Here is a 21,423-nt window from a genome sequence, read left to right on the forward strand (position 1 = left end):
TAAGGTATCTTGGTATAGTACCTCAAAAAATGTCATAGCATAGTATGTTAAAGTGTCAGTATAGTATGTCATTATAAATATAAAATATGTGACCGTGTACTATGTAATAAAACCTTAACCCACAAATTAAAAAAATGCCATCGAAAAGTATTTCATAAAAAATAAACAAAAAAATAAAGAATAGTATTTCATAAATAACAAATAACATGTGTGTGTGTGCGTTCAGTCACCTGTGGCGAATCTCTTCTTGACCAGCGACATGCGGTAGCGGCTGCCCACCAGCTCCACGTCCAGGCCCGCCAGCGAGGCCCCGGAGCCCACGAACTGAACAGCCAGGCTGGGTGGGGGGCCGCGAGGGGCCTCCAGGCACTGCCAGCTGGCACACAGGGTCCCTGAGCCTAGGGGACCACCCACAGGCAGAGAGAGACAGGAACATGAGAAACACCACTTTACAGCAAGATGAAGATCACATGCAAGAATTTCATTATTTTTAGTCTGTAATATTATTAACATTCATTATTATTATTATGGTCATAAGCTAAAGCTCCTTGTGCACTTGACACAAAATGAAGCAACAGCTCAGAGGGCAATGCAGGATAACTTTATGTTGTTTAAGAAAACATCCGTGTCCTCAGTCCTTTCTTTTTCCAGCACATTTAGCCCTTTCAACTGTTGCCCTCTTTGTAAATGTCACAAGCACTCAAGGTCATAAATGATGTTTTTAAGATTGTGTTTAAGGAAGAAATACTGAGCTTCTTCTTTTCAGCCATCACATTAAGCTGAGAAATGTCTTCAACTCAGTTACCGACTCAAACCAGCCGGACGTTACTCCTACACTTTCAACAGTGTGCAGGAAATGAGTGTTATCAGAAGTAACATGCAGAGCGATGGTGACCTTTCAGTGCTTTGTCGTTGGCTCATAAACCAGAGAAGTCTTATACTATAAACGTTTTAACCAGTGGTGGAGTGGGGATTTTTTTTACTGGGTGGACGGGGCGGGGGGGAGACACTATGGATGCGCTTGTGAACTGTCAAGGGGGGGGGGGGGGGGGGGTCACTGTGTGTGGACCTCTGTGTCGCCTGTCATCGCAACTTACATGATGCCGTTTAGACAATATAATAATAAAGGGCGGTGCCGGCCGTCAGCGAACCGATCCGGCCTTTCTGCGCCACTGTCACTCAAATGCGGGACATAATAAATAATTGAAATACTGTGTGTGCAGTCCCGTCTGGTCACCTGGTCACCACGCACGCACGCACGCACGCTTCAAATCAAGTTGCATAAATGCTTGAGCTACGTTTTTATTATAATTACTGTGAAATCTGCCTATTATGTTTTCGTCATTATTACAACAAATACACACTTGCAACTGACGGTCACTGGCAATGATTTTATATTTATTAGACTATTAAAAAAAATCATGCTTCAAATAAGTGGGGGTACGGCGTACCCCCGCGTCCAACGCCCACTACACCACTGGTTTTAACCTCCCATCTATCACTATTTTTCTCTGTTCCCCGAGCCGGCAGCTTCACATCGAGGTCATCATAAATCAAGAAATGTTGGAGTCTGATACAACGATGCAGGCAGGTGAAGGAAACCTTGAGATCAAGTTTGATATAATTTATAATATAAGACTCAACCATCTTGAAAGATTATTTTATACGCCGTCTCTTCTCTGTGCAACATTATAGTTATGAAAGATGATCAACAATCCATTCGACACAAAAATTAAAATTAAAAGTTAACGTTTGCCGTCATGTCAGGGGAGCAGAGCAGCTGCCACGTTCAAAAGCTAAAGCTGCTGTCAGAAGGTAATGATACGCTTCAGACTTTTAGAAAAGAGCAGGATATAGAGTGAAGAGATGTCATTTCTTATTTCTACATTTGTATAACACAATGTGGAGATGTGAACCTGACAAGAAGGCAATAAAGTAGAAAATCTGGCACTCATTTTATTAAGAAGCTGGCTGAGGATAGACACAAAACAGTCGGTCTATTAGAAGTCATGGAGTGTGTTGTATTGTGTGTATGTGCATCTTTCTGGAAACATTTTTCTCTTCTTGCTTCAACAACTTTCTTTGTAAACTACAATGTTCAATAAAAGATATAAAAAGTGAGCAGCAGAGCTCTGACCTTTGCTGTGATTGGTCGGGGAGAGGTTGGGGAGTTTCCACAGCAGCCGTCGTTCCTCAGCGTTCCTGCAGAGAAGCAGAGAGTCAGAGAGGCCTGAACTGATCCTGAGTCTGCCCTTTCTCCTGTCCATCAGCAGCCTCAGATTAATCGTGTCCCACCAGTGATATTCAGTGGGTACGCTTTTGTGTTAGAGCAGCAACCAACATTGTTTTTCTAATCAATTATTCAGTGTATTATTTTTGTATTTGATCACTTAGAGAAAAAAATAGATCTATTTAGTTTTTTTGGAATACATTCCCAGTTTACATGATAAAAGACAAAAACACAATTTCAAAGTTTCACTGGTTTGAATTGGGAAGATTTGCTATATTTTTCTTTTATATTATAATACAATAATTATTTGGGGTCATGGACAGTCAAACAAAACCAGACATGAAAATATCACCTTGGTGGGCATTTTTTTAACAACATTTCGATTTTATAAAGCAGGCGATTATTAAATAAAAATTAAAAGATTAAATGACGAAGGAAATAATTGCCCTGAAATGAATAATAAAATACCTGTAACTGATAAAGCTGCTTGGTTGAGTGGCTCATATAATATGATTTTATGGTTCATTTCTAATTGTATTTTTCCATTACAGATAATTGTGTTGATTATATTGATAAAGTAAATTACAGGACAGACCCCCCCCCCCTAATGGGCTAATGCTCCGGACAGATAACAGCTCTGTGTCACACCCCCCCCCCTCTCTCACCAGGAGGCGGGGGGCTGGCACTGCAGGTCCGTGGCGGTGTGGTCTAGCGGCAGCAGCACCTGGACCGCAGCCAGCTGGGTGGAGGGGGCCGTGGCGGGGCAGCAGTGGTAGTCCAGGGAGACCCGGGTCACCGTGCCGCTGCGCTGACACTCTGCAGAGAGGAGGAGGGGGGCCCGGCCCGGGTCCTGGGACGACACCTTGGGGGGGGGGGCAAAGGAGATTGTCAGTCTCAAAGCATGAGTCAACTAAGGGAATGGGGTCTAAAACCAAATCTAGTAATCCTGATATTTGCAAACCAATAAAAAAAGAAAACTCTAGTCCGAGCACAGCAGAAAGGTGAACAATATAATAACTTCAACAAATAAGGAGAATACAGAGTCCAATGATAAACACATAGTGAATGAAGCTTTACATAAGACTGTTAAACACCTGAACTTTTGAAAGAACATTCATAACATTCATCTATTTGCAACTTACTAATTATTTATCTAATATATCATATTCCAATTACTTGTATATAGACTCTCCTTGCACTATTTCTATTCTATTTTATTTGTATTTACTTGCACTATTTTAACTATTTTATCTGTTTCATTGTGTTGCACTGTTTGAGGAGCCTGTGACCTAAGATCTTCATTGATATATCTACGCTCATTGAAATGAACTTGAATGGTTTAAATGGATCTATTTTCTTTTCAGCATCTTTCAGATCATAAGGATATTATTCAGAAGTTAATAAATGGGGCGAAGCCTGCGAGCTAGTTCAGGCAGTCAACTCGAGCACTTATGCTGCATTCATACATAACGCCCCTTGCCACTCTACAACCAACCAAACAGAGTCTCCTTAATATGCCGCTCTATTTAACCTGCCAGATCTCTCTCCATGCATTGCTTGCTGCTGCTGCTGCGTTCGTGCCCTGCTATTGCGTTCACATTGCTACCGCTGCTGTGTTTCATGTTGCTGCTGCTTGCCTGCCCCACCACCACCCCAGCTTCCATCCCAGCATCCACCTGTAGGCTCGGGGGGTTAGTCATTTAATCATCACTCATCGTGCTATGTATATCTGTGGAGTGATGAGGCCCGAGCCTAGTCGCCAAACTCAACTATATGCTGCTTCTAATAAACATGTTAAAGAAACACGTGAGTTGTCTGACTGAACCACCATTGTACATTTAAGATGTGGAACTGATGGGGAGACATTTTAATTAAATGGCACATATAAGCAGAACATTTGAGTAAATTGAGGGTGAGCATCTGAAATCCTGACCTGATACTTGAGCAGGCCGACGTTGTAGTACGAGGCCTGCGGGTTGAGCTCGGCCTCCCTCTGCAGGTACAGCTGCAGAGCCTGCATGTTGAACCAGAAGTCTCGGGTGTCCGGGTCGCTCTGGGACGGATCGCTGCAGAGACAGAGGGACGATGAGCGTCTCATTACACTCACTAACAGAGTCACTAACAGAGTCTCAAACAGAGTCACTAACAGAGTCACTAACAGAGTCACTAACAGAGTCACTAACAGAGTCTCTAACAGAGTCTCTAACAGAGTCTCTAACAGGGGGTGTTTCTCAATCGCGAGTACGCTTGCTTGGTAGCACATGTCTGCCGAGCATCTTGCTTCAGAAGCGAGTCAAGAATACTTCCTGGCATTCGGAAAACGAAGAGTGGAACACGCTAGCAAGTGTGCAGGTGTGCGTCATATGAGAGGCCCCGCCTTACATCTTCCGCCACAGATTTGGGGAAATTGGTCCGTGCGCAAAGCATTGTGGGGATTTTAAGACCGCGAAGTCTACTCATGTGCACACTCGATATTTCTCCAAACGGAGTACGCCGGGCTCGGTAGATTTCCAAGTATGCTGGAGATTGGAACAGTACTTCGGCGGCACTCGATGACGTAGTATGCTTGAAATAGTGGCTCTGATGCAGCTTTACTCGCGATTGAGAAACACCCAGAGGCAGGAGGACGCTGACCTGTACAGCAGCTTCTGGTTCGGCAGGAAGTGATCGATCCTGGAGATGTTGACCAGTCTGAAGCTGAGGACAGGAACGTTGGGGTTGGCAGAGAAAATCCTGGTAATGCCAGCAGGGAAGGACATCGTCAGGTCGCCTGTGATCTTCACCAGACAGCTGGGGAGAGATGGAAACACACAAACAGAATTAAAATGAATCCCCTTTAATAACTCTGTGATTCTCTAAACAAGCAGACATTGGCATTGTAAATGTCATTAAAAAAAGGGACTCAAACAAACTCATTAAAAGCCAATTGACGTAACATGTGCAGTTGTACTCACACAACATTGAGTTCCCCTTGATGTGCAGTGAATGTGTAAGATTTGCTTTTCTGTCATTTCATTTAATAAGTATCCTCTTACTGACCGGTTGTGCTGTCCACCTTTGAAGTAGGCATTGATATATTCTGTGATGGCTGCTGCCACCGGCCAGGCCTCCTGTGTGCTGAGGGAAATGGGACTGGGCCCTCGGGACAGGTGCACTGCGGAGAACAGATGTGACAAGTGCCTTAAATATAGTGAGTTTTACATGGATAAATCACGTTAAAAGGAGTATTTGACATTTGTGTAATTGCTTTTCATGGCTTTGTTGCTAAGAGTTAGATAAGAGGGTCAATACCACTCTGATGTTTGTACAGTTAGTATTAAGCTTCAATTAGGAGATACATAAACAAGATCAGAGGAAAACAGCAAACTCGCCTTAACCAGAAAGGAAAGAAATCCACGTGCCAACACTTTTTTTAATTCATTTACTAACATGTAATATCTTGTTTGTTTGACTCGTACAAAAAACAAAGAGTTCAATCGTCAAATCAAAGTATCCCAGGAAGTTCAGGACGTACAGGCTAGCTGTTTCTCCCTGCCTCTTATCTTTATGCTAAGCTAGGCTAATGGCATCCTGGCTGAAGCTACATAATGTCAAACATGACTGTTAAAGGTGGGGTAGGTAATTTTGGAGAAACCAGCTCGAGTGCGCTAGAATTTGAAAATACACAACCGGAAAAATCTGCCCCTTCCTTCAGACTTCCTTACAGAGCCCCTCCTCCAACACACACGAACGCGCACATGACCAATGAGGGCACGAGATAAGTTTGTGCACAGATGGAAGGCTGACAGGCAGGTAGGCCATCCAGTTACTTTAGCCGGGCCGGCTCAAATGATTGGTCGTGCTTTTTACAGCACCACGGCTTCCACAGATGACATTTGTTTATGTGTTTATTGTCAAAGCATTTAAGATATTCATTGCTATCGGGATGTTAAGAGCATTCCATGGAATATAACAAAAAGTGTTTCTGAAATAAATTACATACCCCACCTTTAAATCCATCTTTTTATCTAGTTCCAAGAGAGTGAATAAGCTTATTTTTCAAAACTCTGACTTAGTTCCTTAAAGTAAATGTCTTGCTGTTTCTCCCATAAACAGAACTCATGCCATTCCTTTCAGACATCAGTCGTGTAGAGCAGCTTTACTCATGTTAGGAGGCTTACACTGTCTCTGAGGGAGGTCCTGGTGCTGGAAGGGCAGGGGGGAGGCCTGTCCCACCCGAGCAGGACTGGGCGCTCGGTTCTGACTCCCCCAGTCCATGTCCCTGGCCTGAGGGCCCCACTCACTGGGGCTGGAGGAGGAGGAGGAGGTGAGGGAGGGGCTGGGCTCCGGCAGGGGGGAGGAGCACAGAGACCGCGACTGAAACACAACAATTGGCTATTTAGGTTAGGCCTGTCCCAATAACTACTTCTGTTAGACCAAATACTGACCCAGGGGTAATTCAGATTGATCATCATATTGTGATTTTAGGACAATTTATGCCACGGATATAATGATAGTATAATTGATTGAGCTTAAATTCTTAGAAATATCAAGAAATTGGAATGTGAAACAAATATTGAAAAGGTCCTAAATTATTAAAAACAATAAAAATAAATTGAGCTTCAGAGTCGGTTGACAAAATCGGGGTTGAGTCAAAACAGCCATTATACTGCCAGAAATGGTCATGTCATATTAGTTTGGTCAGAAGATTATTGTATCGGTCAGATTGAATAAGGAGTATTATTTTCTTTTAACTCAGTAAGGTTTGAAGTTCTTCCTCTGCTGCCATGTTATGTCTCTAATTTAATTGAGAATGAACATAATTTAAGGGGTAAAGTTATAGTTCAATGAGTCTTGTAATGAAGTCAAGTTGTAATAAAGAAACCACAACATTATATTAAGAGAATATGAATAAATATCTCACTCTCTCACAGCCGCTGAGCCGGCCTGAAGTCCTCTTGGCCTGGGCCGCTCGAGGAGGGGCCGCTGAGACCCCTTCACTGTCCTGTCGGAAGTTCAGCTTGGACCCTTACACACGCACACAAAGTGACAAAAAGCCAATTTTCAAATCACACATTAAACACGATTACAAGAGACACACATCCTCTGAAATCAGGAGTGGTGTTCAGAACAGCCGGAGACGAGCTGAACGACGCGCTGCCAACACGAGCTGGCACCAAAAACAACATTTGATTTGTTTTGGATTAATTTAGGATTTAGCATCCTGTTGGTGTCTTTTCTTCACAGATATGTTCATCTCTGCTGAAAAAGAACAGCAACAACAATCCTGCTTCACTGCTACTTTAAGAGGGATGTCTTGTTTGAATTGTGATGATTTGACGTGAATTTGGCACAGTTTGGGATTCCTTTGGTTCTTTTCTTTTTTACAGACGGACAACAAGCATCTCAGAAGATGTCATCAGCCAGGAAAACATGCATAATTCTAACATTAGAAATTGCTGCTTATTAATCAACAAAAAGAGGTTTATCTGATTAAGCCCTTTAGAAACAGCGGAGCAGGCGGGCCCTGATGGAGAGATCAAGCTTCTTGTCGACTAATTAAAAAGGCTGTTGTGCTTTTGTTAGAAATCAAAATGAAACTGATGTAGTGCGTAAAAAATAGCTTAGAACCTCTTGTGATTTCATTTCATTATATTGCTGAGTATTTCACTTTTGTATTTACCTTGTTTTTATTGCCTGTGCCATGGAGGTAATATTTCAGCTTGGTATGTTAGTCTGTCTGCAGGATTACAGAAAAACTCCTGCTCTGAATTTTCATCAAACTTGGTATAAACGTGAAGCATGGGTCAAGTAAAAAAACATATTCGATTTTTGAGTGTATCTGACTCACTGGGGATTACACAAATTAAGTTTGACTTTTGTTTCCACTGCAAGATTTTTGCATTTGTGGAGGCCATGGCACAAGCACTGTGGATGCCATTCTAATATTTTCTAATAGTTTTTACACCACCAAGTGTCTACTCTTGTAATCCTGAAATGATGTGAAGATCGACATGCTGCCAAACAATAATAGTGTTAAAGAAATCAGTACCCTTGTGTGGAATGATACTGCACGTTATCTGAGTGTTCAGATCCAGGCAGTCCTGATCTTTGTCTGTGGAGAAACACAGATCCTCCTGGGGTCCTGAGTGCCTGGTGAGTGGGGGGGGCGTTCCTGCGTGGCTCGCTGTCTGATGATCGATGTTTCCTCCTCTCTCCTCCTCCCTCTCCTTTCCCTCCCTCCAGTGTTTTGGAGCCGCTCAGCGCTCCAGAGACACTCTCAGTGAACGGGTTGTGGACAGAGTTCCAGTGCATCAGCTCTTTCTTGGGCTGAGCCGTAGGCAGAGAACTTGAATTAACATCGAGTACCAGCCTGTTGCTGTTGGTGGAGCCACCCCCAGCCCCCCCCCTGCTGCTGTGTGGAGGGATCAGCCCGGCCTCTGCAGCAGCCAGCGTCGATTGGTGCGTCGGGCTGCCAATCATCGTGATGGCAAACGGGTCATCAGAAGTGACGGGAGGCGGGAGGCTCTGGTCCCGTTTCCTGTCTCTGTTTTTACGATTGGAGGAAGATGAAGAGGAGGAGGAGGAGGATGGGGCAGGGAGTGTCTTGGTGTCGGTGACGGCGATTGAGAATGAGTCCCCTCGCAGCTCCACCCCCCTCCCCTCCTGCGCTGGGCGGGGCGGGGGGCGCGACCATGCGTCAGACAGGTTCACAGTCTCCTGGGTGACGCTCCTCTCAAACGCAGCGAGGAAGGGGTCCTCGGCGGGGATGTGTTTACAGTTCCACACAGACGACTCCACCTCAGGCAGGGGGAGGGTCTGGGGGAACGCAGGGAACCGAATGGAGGAGGGGTCCTTGTCTCGGGGGGCCCGAGAGGGACGAGACGAGGCGACGGACCAGGCGCTGGCAGGGGCGTCCTGAGGGTGAGGTCTGCGACCTGGGGAGGGGTCCCGGAGCGCAGAGAGGAAAGGGTCCGCAGGCCGCTCCAGGGTTTGAGTCGGCTCTTTGCTCTGGGACACAGGAGGCCAAGCCGCCCAGCCCACCGGCTCTGGGGAGGGCCCAAGAGGCTGATGGGAAGGCGAGTCCAGGCCGGAGTCTTCAACGTTCTCTGGAGAGGAGGAGTCGGAGGAGAAGGCAGCGTCTGAAACAAAAGCAGTCAGAAAAACACCAAAGGGAAACAAAGGACTCATATTAATGTCATAAATTAAACTTTTAGTACAAAATAATAAAGGAAATAAAACAAAGAATAAATCAACCTAAATTCACCAAATATTACACAATATCTGTTTCTGAATACTTCATTTGGAAAAGTAGGGGTTGTGTTGAGGGAGTTCACATTTACATATTCATAGTGCTGTTAAAAATGATAGATTGTCTTCTATTTAAAGTGAACACACAAATACAATATTTATATTCATATATTTAACAGGTTTCTTACATTCAGAGGCACCGAAGGCGCTCTGCTCTCTGAGTTGATCCCGACCATCAAAGCTTTTGGACTTGAAGGCAGATTCCAGCGGCGGTCCGAACAGACTGTCTGAACTCAGCGGTGTAGAACTCAACCTGGTGAAGAAACAAAAAGGAAACAAAGAAGACAATCAGAAGAGGGCAGAGGAGGGATTGAGGGAGTCTTTGGATGAACTGGACGGCTTACTTCAAGTCAGACCTTATCAGTAATTTACTAATGCTATCGTAGCTGGGGGTGCTACATTTTTGCAGCTAGGTTTCATGTGCCTGTACAGTAGAGTCTGTTATTACAATACATTTAGATTTTGCATTAAGACCACACACATATATAGGTACAATGTTAAGGCTTTGGACCACATCATGTAACTTTTGTAAGGGTGGTCTGATATTTTTTGATTTTAGATTGAAATTAAAAGATTATAAAATAAAAAGAGAGTGATTGTTGAAAGACTGTGAGAAGAAAATGTGAAGAGCTTCATGCAGCTGTTAAGGCCACGGATGAAGTTAATGAACCGACAGATATGAGATATGAAGAGCAGAGCCGTCTCACCTGCTGTGATCCGGACTGGAGGTGGACCTGCAGAGGCCTTCCTGCTCTCCATCTGCAACGAGACCACACACACACACACACACATTGATTGAGATAGGAGGAGACGTGGGGAAAACCCATCAGCCATTACCTCCTCTGTGATAAATACCAGCAATTAGCCAGGTCTCACTGAGCTCCAGCCACTGCAGAGACCCGCTTTAATCAGAAACTAATCATTAATCCTGCTGCCTCCTGACTTTATAGAGAGACTCCCTGCTGCTGAGAAACCTTCAGCCTAACCTTCTGCCGCTAACGATCGTCTCTGTGATAAAACACGCTGTGGAGCACGAGCAGAGCCGGTGTGACTAATGGAGGCTGGCTGAGGCAAGGTCAGCCGGTGAAGAGATGTGCTGTGTAGAGGGCAACATGGGGCTGAACTGGCTGGAGGTAGAGAGATGCTGCTACTCATTTTAGTCCTACAGATGTGGTTCTGTCTGAAAATTTGTTTATTCTTAAATTACATTTAAATCTTTAATTATGTTATTGATAATCAGTTCATCTTTTGGTCAATAGAACATCAGAATATATATTAAAAAACCTGTTTTATGTCCACACCATAGTATTATATGATTTTTTGTTGGTTATGGCCTGTGTTGTTAATCTTTTCCTGTCATCCAATGTGTATTAGTTCTGATTTGTGTAGTGTCTCTTTACCAAATTAAAATGTAAATAAACAAAATGTACTCATTGCTTCAGGTTTGTACAAAAAGACATAGTAAGAAAAGGTTGACAGATCGTTAGAATTGATAGATAGATAAAGAAAAATGAGAGACTGAAATCCGACTCACCCCTGTGGGAGGCACCTTCGCCCTCTTCTGAGCGAAGTCCTGCAGTACTTGAGTTTCCTGCAGAGAAACATTAGCTTTCAGAAGTCTGTGTTATAACTTAAGGTACAAATACTAGAATGTTTTTGCACAGTAACAACGAAAACTTCTCCACAAACAAGGACATTTGGACACATTTGACTGAACTTACTGGAGAGTTGACGCTTCACTGTCACCTGAAATTCAAAAGTGAGGACATATTTGGTCAATACAGAGGACTCATGTAGAAGAAATGGATTATGTTATGCTATATTGTTCTTAAACTGTTTATTAAAAAAATGCTGTTTCTTTTAAAATTCTCAAAACAACAATAAATGAATTCATGGCAGTACTGTCTGAACCTTAAACAGCAGGAAACTTAAGATATGAGCTTGTCAAAAAGGAATAGGACTTGTTTCTAGTTATTTTCCGCTGCGAAGTAATGTGTTTTGGGGATTTAACGAGTATCTACAGCAGCAAAGCTATACAATAATCTACAGCTCTCATGTTCATCGTAATAAAGGAACATGTCACCCAGCTATATCCAAAACTCTTTTAGGAAATGGGTCTAGCTCAGGGAATAGGTGATTAAGGGAAAGCTGCGTTAACAATATTCTTTACTTAATTTAAGATTCCTGCATCTTGGGAAAAATGTTCTAGTCTTTAGAGGGATCCTGACAAACACACAGAACGTGACAGAAACATAAAAACAATCGCGACCTGCTGCCGGGCGCCTCTGTTGGGCGGCAGGGTGAGCGAGCCCACGGTGGCCTTCAGCTCTTTCTCCGTGGCAGCGGAGTTACTGCGACCGCTGCTGGTGACCGGTCTGATCTGGATGTGGAACTTTTTGGGTTCCTCGTCATCGAAGTCTGAGTCACTGGAGTAAAAGTTGTTCTCCTTGTCCTCAGAGCAGCGTACAGAGAGAGGAAGGTCAAGGAGAACAAGCTCAGGGTGTAAACAGGGAGGGAGAACTGATGTTGATTGGCTCGAGCTAATCAAGAAATGCAAGAGTTATGGCACAAAGAAAGGTCCTTTTTGGCTTACGTTACTGTACTTTACAATGAAAAAATTAACATTGACTTTAATTAAATGTATTGTGTCAACAGATTTCACACAACTGTATTAGGTTAGTTTAAAGCAATATTAAGTTGAACCTAGTATTTGTTATTGAAACTTAATATTATTGCTTTCAACAAATCTGTTGACATAATACATTTAATTAAAGTTCAGTTTTTTCAGTGTAGGACTGTTTTGTCTCAATTTTCAAAACAGAATGCAAAGCCAAAAATGTCCTAAATTCCTACCGACATTTAGATTAAGAGTTTTTTTTTCTGTAGAGAAGCAGAGCCTAAGAAATGGTAAAATACTGTAAATAAGGCTTCAGCTAAATCGATTACTCTCTGAGAACTCTGCTAAAAACTCTGCTGTTTACTTTACTATTTGGACACAGCTGTGACTTCCTTCAAGAGCGAAGAGTAGTTTTGATTCATTGTAAGATTGATTCAATCAGGGTGAAGCAGGCAGCCGAGCAGAGTGCAGTGCAACACTATGCAAAACACAAGCTACACACCTGCCAACTGCCACTTCCTGCTGCGCCATCTCCCCCAACGAAAGTCACCCCCCCTCTTCCTCTTGACTGCCCTCTGCTGCAGGCGGAAGCGTTGCATCACATCATGTGAAGTGTTTTTGGCTCGTGTTATTTAGAAGATTCAGACAAAGGGCATAATGCAGCAGGAGGCTGTGTATGACAAACAAAAACCATGTGTTCTGAGCAGGCGGGGGCCCGATGGGGAGAAGACAGTAAGAGTTTGTATTTTGGAGCGCTGAGGGTTGCTACTGATAAATGAACCAGGTCCGGAGAGATGAGAACAATTCATGCGTTTCCCATGCAGGCGTTTACCTGTCTGTATAAAACAAGGGGGAAGCACTTAGTAATTTGCTGCAACAAACAGAGTATTGACCTTTGTAATTGTCTAGAGCTCTGCACTTAATGAGGCGGTGAACGTGGTCGCTTGTGTGAACAAATTGTCTGAACCCGCCTCTCGCCCACCGACCTCCTGATTACACACTACACATAAACGCCTCCATCTTACCGAGGGGTCTGTTAAGAGTCTATTCAGCAGAATAACAAGGTTTTATTTGGTGCAAACTGCCTCCATCATGTGAGGGACTCAAGTTTGTGAAATCATTTAGATGGCTTTATGGACTTTGAAATATGTGTCGAACAGTAAGCTCATGTTGTTTTTAGAAAAAGAAGAAAGAAGAAGGCACTAATATAAAAAGTATTTTATCAGATAGATTTTTCATGGTGAAATTCTAACAACAGCAACAATGCGTGGGTTGTAAATCAGCTCTTTCTAAACATGTACAAGCATCATTGTTTTTTTATTTCACCACAAATATGTAATCTGTTTATAGTGGTGTGCATTTCATTGAAAAAAAGGGAAATATTTAGTTTTTTTTCCTAAGACTTAGATGAAGACAAGATGGCACCAACATCATTAAAAACCAACTCTGACGATATCAACCCGCAATTTTGTTGATGAAAAAATAAGAGACTAAAATGTAGTTCAAACGTATATATTTGTTAAGAATGATATTAATTTATTTAACAAACTCCAGTGTCTTGGTGAATCATTGCCCAGGAGCAACCTTATTTTTCCTTTCATTTATAAAATAGTTATCGCAGATCAAGCACCTGTTGACAGTAACACGATTCACCTACAATCTGGAACAATTAAGGATCGAGTAAAGAATGAAAAGTGTTATTATGATATTATGGTGAATATTCTTGTCTGTGAGCAGAAAAAAGGATATCATTGTGTGTGCTGTCGGCTCGGATGACAAATCCCTCGTCGTCTACTTCCAGGGGTGAATTCTATATCAACGGGAACACACACACACACACACATACACAGACACACACACACACACACACACACACACACACACACACACGAGAAAGAGAGGGGGTCAGACACCAGCTGGGTCAGCAACAGGCAGACAAATGGCACTTCAGGCACATATCGGACACACAGAAGTGCTTTGTCATACTGTGTAACTGCAGCCTACATGTACCACTGAGAGCCTTCTGTGAGAGTGTGTGAGAGGGTAAACAGACCCTAAAATTGCTGAAGGTGTGAGTCAGTGAGTCACTCCTACAAGTGTAATTACAAACAGGTCAAACTACGCAGCTGCAGGTCTGCTTTCAGTTGAATTTGAAACAATTTCTTAGGGTCGAGATGTCTGGAAAGATGTCAGCTGTGGTCATATGATCTTCAAAATAAGACATGAGGGAGGCCTTATTTACAATCCAGCCAACGAAAGAGCAGCTATTTTTAGACTGAGTGTGAACATATACAGATGGTGTCTGATTAGATCAGATTTCAGTCAACAGATCGCAGTAGGTAAAGTACAGTATAACTGTACCCATTTATATACCTTTTATCAGATAAAAGTGAAAGAAGATCCGATTTATGAACACTACGAACAATACTAACAGAATAGGATAGTTCTGGGATTAGAGTAGTAAGACTCACATTAGATTTAAGGCAGCAGTACTTTATATTAAAATGTTGTAAGATTTAAAAACAACGTAAAAGGGCTTGATGTGAGGAGCCTACAGAGAATTAGCACCGGATTGTGGCTTTTTTTTATTTATTTATTTTTTTTTATACAGAGCTTTTTGTGAGGTGCAGCTCATTATTAAGTTGTCGAACAAACAACTTAACGGTTTTGGTTCACTATTAATGCAAAAAGGCAGCTGTTTTCAGCAAAATAAAGTATTTCAATCTACCCATCCTGTTTACCAGCAACAGCAGAGAGACAAAGTTACTACTTGCTTAAACTATTGCAGCAGCTAAAGAGACAGATACTTAGCTCAGGAGTTGGTACTATCGAACCAAAAACAAATGTGAATATAATTGACTTTCTTGTCATTGAATATTAATCTAATAAACAGGAATACGACTTTATACATGACATTGCTATTAATACATTTACAATACAGTATGTCAATCGTGTTGGTTGTAGTATTTTGTTATGGTTATTCTGCCCCTAGTGGTCAGGAATCAATAAATGCAGCTTTGAGTAATACAGGCTGTCAACGTGTCTTAAACTTCTTTCTAAATGTTTTCCAGCAACTGATTCAATGAAGGGAACGCCCATTTGAAAGATTTAAACCATATTATGATTTCAAGACTGCAGATGAGCTAGTTTCCTGGGAGAATTGTTATTATAAAATAAGTAATTAACAGTATTAAAAGTCATTTTTCAGACTCTTTCTTTAAATAATAACTATTACAATGTGAAATCTGGAAGCTGAATGGACTGTGTTGCTTCATGTATACTCTTATGCAACATGTTTTAAAGTGACCTCTGCTTTTACTACCAGTGAGCGTCACACTATATTCAGAAACATTATGCCCTTGAAAGAGTCGAATAGCTGCAGCAATGATTCTGATCTGTTGTTTACTCTTATCCACATCAGGCTGTTAGATGGCAGCGTCCAAAGCCCTTTCACACACAAACACACACCACTTGTACGTAGGAAAGCACACACACTGTCCTACGCAGTTACACACTTCCCCTCTGGCTGCCAAGTATCTCAGAAACCTCTTCTCAGAAGTACCGGAATAAACCTGGGAAACCCCACACCATCAGTCACGTAATTATCACACACATGATTCCTGCTCACTTTCTTTCCACAAACACACACACACGTACATGATTATCCAACACAGTCTCACGGCATTTCGTGTTATAGTCACAAAATTAATCTATTGATTCGTGTTCACCAACACGATTTCGCCATTTTTTTCGTGTCACACAGAACGATTTTAAAAGCAATGTAAATAATAACAAATTAGAAGGAAAAAGACATTTAAAAAAATACAGATTTCAGTATTCTGACACAGAACGATTTTAGAAGCAATGTATTTCTATTGGTAGTATGTTTTGTGCCTGCACCAAATAATAACAAATTAGAAGGAAAAAAAGATGACATAAAATACAGATTTCAGTATTCTGAGGCTCTGAGCCCCATTTATTTTCCTCACTGACGGCAAAAAAACTCAGACATTATACAATTTCAAATAAAAGGGATAGGGTTAGGCTGAGGGTAAGATATTGAGTAAGAACATGTTTTTATGAACCACACAGCTTCTGGTCTTCCAAGACCCGACCGGACAAAAAGACGTGGTGCAGGCACGAAACATACTACCAATAGAAATACATTGCTTTTAAAATCGTTCTGTGTGACACGAAAAAAATGCGAAAATCGTGTTGGTGAACACGAATCAATAGATTAAATTAATTTCGTGACTAATAACACGAAATGGCGTGAGACTGGGTTGGATTATCTTTCCACCAGCTCTCTCTAAAAAAGGCATCCACACTTCTCAAAAGGCAAACATGCTCTAAATCACATTACTCTTCAGGGAACTGCAGATTTAGGAGTCGGACGGGACTGATAATTAAGTGAGTGGCTTTGGAGCTGCAGTGTGTGGATGTGTGTTATGTCTGATACTCACTGGTGTCTCTGGCGCTGCGGAGTCACTGCAAATACAAAAACAACACATAGAAGCATTTCATAGTAAGTCAGACTGAAGGCAGCAGCTAAAAAAGGAAGACTTAAGATTAATTTCAAGAAGATCAGAGCTTGTGGAGCACAGCACGTTTGTTTCTCTGTGTGTTTGTGCACACTCACGTGGAGTCCGGCTCCTTGTCCCTCTTGCCGAGGCCGGGGATCCTGAAAGCTTTTGCTCGACTCTTCTTCCCACCTTCTGGGGCCAAAGCTGTCATGTACTCCTCAAAACCAACCAGAGCTGCAAGAGACAGGCAGTTTGACAAGGATAAAAACATTAAAACAAACACACATCAACATAGGCTGTTAGGTGAACCACTTAATCACTGTTGTGTTTTCACTATGAATGAATCCACCTCCGCAATACTGTTTTGATTGTGGGTGTCTTCATATTTTAATTGTTTATTTCACTCCTACTAGACATGAGCCAGAAATAATCCTGGTGAGCTGAACTGTACCTGGCCTGTCTTTGCCCGTGCCCTTCTGCTCCGCACATTTCTGGATAAGGTTATCAATGCCGATGTTTTCCACATTCTGCTTGAACTCCTCATGGACCTGTAACAGAACAATCATTCTTATTTGGTACTAAAAACAAGCTTGTGATATTAACAATGGTGCAATGAAAATATTGTTTTGGTTATTAAAAACTTGTTGATTGATGATGAGATTTAAAGTAAATATTATTAAGAAAAAAACTACAATTGCAAATGCCATTGTTGTGCCTGTTATCCCACTGAGCTTTAAATAAACACTCCTGCAAAAGTTACTTGAGGAAAGTAAAGGAAAGTGTTGGTGATGCTGGTACATGATGGCTGCTCACTAGTCCTACATTCTAACATGATCAGGTGGATGCTATCCCATATATTTAAAAAAGTAAGAAAAAAAAAAGTATACATACATGCTTTAGGAGAGACCTTTGTTTAAATGTATCTGGTGAAGTCTGCAGGTATGTCAAACAGCAACAGTAGTCTATATTTCTATTTATGTTATCAAATATTATAATCATGATACATCACAAGACTAAGCAATTAAACAAAGAGGGGGTTTAGGGGGCACCTTTTGCCAACCTTCGTCTGAGTGGATGCCCACAGACTCAGGTTGAACATACCTGTCCCACTTGAACATGGGTGTCTTCTATGGAGTGAGAGTAAGCTTTGATCAGCTGTTTCATCTGTCGCAGGTGGGCCTCCTCGATTTCCTGAAACTTCTACAAACACACACATAGATAAGAAAAACAAGAACAAGTTGTTACAATGTGAAACCCTAATAATCCATTGTTGATGAAATCCTTTCAAAACCAACCCCATAACATCAAAGCTTAACTGACTTCTATGAATGAGAGACATTTTCGAACTTTTTTGATATTATAATGAGAGTTGGCACATTTCTTTTCAGTTTTAATTTATACTTATGTCTCCAGATAAAACCCCAAAAAGGAAACGTTCTAACTTCTCTTAGAGAGGTATAGTATAGTAAGAACCAAAACCAAATCCCTAACCTCGACATAGAAGTGAAATGATCTTTCCAAGGAGATATGCTCCATCAGGAGCCGCTGCAGAGGCGTTCAGCCAGCAGGAGAGGCCCTGGGTTGCCAGGTCAGTAAACCAGTGATCATGTGAGAGGATTTACTATTTAGGTTTGATCCTGCTTTTAATTCAGCCAGCTCATTTGTCGCTGTCTGGTTCAGGGCAATTGCCTTGATATAGTGCTATTGGCTTTTGTTTGAGAAGTGAGTTTGTGAACAGTGAGCTTTGCCAGTTTATTTTCTCCAATTAAGTGGGTAGAGAGCGAACATAAAACACTCCCCTCCCACTCCTCACAACTGAGTTCAGCCTTCAGCAGGGTACTTTATTTCCATCTGCCATGTGCCAGGTCTCTAGTGGCCAATTTCACAGATATATTTCAGACTGGTCTGTAGTTTAAGTCTTAAAGCATAACTTGTGTTCAGTCAGCATTTGAGTTCCCTATGTGGTTCCACGTTGCCAATATGTCCAGTGAATGAGTTCAACATCTTTCATTTTGACTATTTCTGGACCGAATGAACCAAACAAAAGAAGGTTTTTATTTGATAAAAACTCAGTGATTTGTTATAAATTAGGTTTTCATCCACTTCTCCTTTGATCTGTTGACTTGTTATCTTGCAGGAACCACATCAACCTTCACGCTAACGGCCGACTCTTCCCCCTCACAGCTATTACCAGAGATAATTGTTCACAAGGATTTCAGTCATCATTTAAAATGTAAAACACAGACGCTCTCATTTGGGGTTTTGTTAAGGATTTCCATGGAAACGGCAGCAGTAACCATGGAAGTGTGGAGGCAGTGATGAAAGGTAATGAGTGGGGGCCAGGATGTGCACGTTGTGCAGGTGGGTGGGTGTTTAGGAGTCGGGGGTTGAGGTTTCCATTTTTGGGAAGGCATTTTAGGATAATACATGAAAGGATAAGATGGAGTTCTTATGTTGGGGAGAGGTTACAGAGAGGGTGAGTCAGAAGATAAAGAGAGATAAAGCCTGAGAGACGGAGAAACACATCAAAACACCAAAGCAGGGGGAGAGAGAGAAAAAGTGGCCCCCCGGCCCAGCTGGTGTCAGAGCTGACCTGCGAAGACTCGCTCATCTTCTGCTCAAACTCTCCTCCCACGCGATTGTACTTTTCGATGCACAGCCCGAATGACTCAGCTGCTTTCTTAGACTTCAGCTCCGCCTAGTGAGGAAGGAAAGGAAAGGGTGAGGAAAACTATGGCCTTTAGCTAAAGAGTCTCATTCACAGACCTGACATAAAACTGAAAAGCTCAGTGAGTGACTGAGAACAATCTCTGCCTCACCATTTAACTACTTCATTCAGTATTCAGTTTGTACATCAAAAACAAAACAAGTAACAGCCATAAAACAGGAACTTTTGTCTCATAATTGGAAAACAAAAAACAAACGTAAGATGGATTTAGGGTCACAAGACAGACACTAATAACACGACGTCCCAGAGCCTACTAAGGAAAATCGATGCAGGACACTGAACATTTGGAGTAGCTTTTGGACTATGCACACAATATGTCACATCATCTCCTAATGTTCTAATTATTTCCTCAAATGTAAGCCTAGCTCACTTATACTGGTAGTAAAATGGTGTTGCATACCAAAGCAATAACATAGATTATAATTACGAATGAGGACCATAAGTAGACTGAGCACCAGAAAAGTTTACAAGAGAACCTTAAGTTGGGAGTGTTTTGCCAAACTACTTTTGCCAAGGCTTTTTTGAATAACATTTGAATTATAACGGGGCCATAGCTTGCACTAACAAATAACAGCAATCACTAATACAGGCCAGATTGAAATAAACCTTGAGTGCTCAAACTACGGCTCCAATGGTACATTTAATATACATTTATTTCCCATAGTTTCATCGGTACAACAAGAGAACTGAATACTCACTTAATACTCTGATTGATGTTAAATTATTGCCAAAAATCGGATTTTTTTCACTTTGTTTAATGAATCGGTCCACCCAAACTACAATATAATAGAGTCAAAAGATTTAGTAGGGACTATTTCTCAGTACTGAAAGTAAACTAACTCACACTCCTGCATTAGGACAAATGTTTGTGCTTGTTTTTGCTGCTTCACAAAGACTAAAGATACCACAATCTGAGCGTCAAAACACTGTTATAGTACAGAGTGCAAAGCAGCTGTCCTTCATCTGGGCACCGCAACACTTAGCTGATTTTAAAATAAAGAAGAGTAAGCATGGTGATTCCTCACAATTCTATTCTTAGACTTTTAAGTCTGATAATTATCCCGTGTAACTGCCACAAGCTTAGAGTTGCTGCTGTTAACTTGTTTTCAAATCACTTTCATTGCACCGGGGAGGTTGCGGAAAATCAGAGCCTGCTATTTTTAAGACCTAAACCAATACAACCCAAAATAACTGCATGTCTCTTGACACAAGTTAGTGAGATAATGTGTATTTTTTTCAACCAACCCTTTAATCTTCCTCTAAAGGACACTTCTATACCGTTAGAAATCTGAAAATATAGAGTGATGGCTAACTTTCTCCTGTTCTTTCTGTGGAGCTCCCTCCTTCCTGAGCCGGTCCAGCTCCAAACACTTGGCGTGGTAACCCTCCTTTGATTTCTGAAGGTGGCCGCTCTGAACCTGCAGCGCCTGCACCGCCTCCACTGTCCCCACCATCTCCTCCTTTGTCTGGTTGGCACACACACGCACACACAAAACAAAACAAATGGACATCCTGTACATATCATCATTGTACTTTTGGGAATATACAGCAATTACTGTGAAGGGAGGAGACAGTAATGAGATTTTCTGTTAGATTAATTAGATCAGGATGAGGGAGGCTCGATGAAGGGCACACAATGACAAAATATAGTCTATCTTCACAGAAACACACACAGGCACAACAAATAAAATCATCCAGTTTTCAGGATAGTGTTAAGCTATCCCAGGCCCATACCTTGCGGTGAATTTTGACCTGCTCATCTCCGTACTTGTTGATGTCCCGGATGAGATCATTCATCTTCTTCATCAGCTCGAGGTGGCAGAGGGCCAGTTTGTCTGAAGAGACCCTGAACACATCCCACATGGGAGCAAAAGTCCTAGGAAGAATGTACAGAAGCATCAATGACACTGCTAGGTCAAAACTCTCTTCATTTAAGATGAAGTGCCATACTCTGGTTACAAGAGAAGTGCTTCCCTCAATCAGAAATATCCTTACATGTATTTTTGCTCATACAATACAAATGTTTCAACATTAT

The 21,423-nt window shown here is 41.9% G+C and overlaps 1 protein-coding gene across 1 annotated transcript in view; it reads right to left on the reverse strand.

Moving 5' to 3' along the window:
* fcho1 (FCH and mu domain containing endocytic adaptor 1) overlaps nucleotides 1-21,423 on the reverse strand; it is a 51,663-nt gene that overhangs the window by 1,028 nt on the left and 29,212 nt on the right. The window contains 23 exon segments of the mRNA XM_034146946.1: nucleotides 231-398; nucleotides 2,138-2,202; nucleotides 2,896-3,092; nucleotides 4,164-4,296; nucleotides 4,865-5,020; nucleotides 5,270-5,384; nucleotides 6,391-6,586; nucleotides 7,134-7,237; nucleotides 8,262-8,376; nucleotides 8,378-9,351; nucleotides 9,649-9,773; nucleotides 10,228-10,279; nucleotides 11,055-11,111; nucleotides 11,242-11,266; nucleotides 11,790-11,983; nucleotides 13,887-13,947; nucleotides 16,601-16,625; nucleotides 16,777-16,894; nucleotides 17,112-17,208; nucleotides 17,762-17,860; nucleotides 19,254-19,358; nucleotides 20,702-20,854; nucleotides 21,123-21,264. Coding sequence (XP_034002837.1) covers nucleotides 231-398; nucleotides 2,138-2,202; nucleotides 2,896-3,092; nucleotides 4,164-4,296; nucleotides 4,865-5,020; nucleotides 5,270-5,384; nucleotides 6,391-6,586; nucleotides 7,134-7,237; nucleotides 8,262-8,376; nucleotides 8,378-9,351; nucleotides 9,649-9,773; nucleotides 10,228-10,279; nucleotides 11,055-11,111; nucleotides 11,242-11,266; nucleotides 11,790-11,983; nucleotides 13,887-13,947; nucleotides 16,601-16,625; nucleotides 16,777-16,894; nucleotides 17,112-17,208; nucleotides 17,762-17,860; nucleotides 19,254-19,358; nucleotides 20,702-20,854; nucleotides 21,123-21,264 — 3,476 coding nt within the window.

This window comes from Trematomus bernacchii, unplaced genomic scaffold, assembly GCF_902827165.1.
Source record: "Trematomus bernacchii unplaced genomic scaffold, fTreBer1.1, whole genome shotgun sequence".
Classification (NCBI taxonomy): domain Eukaryota; kingdom Metazoa; phylum Chordata; class Actinopteri; order Perciformes; family Nototheniidae; genus Trematomus; species Trematomus bernacchii.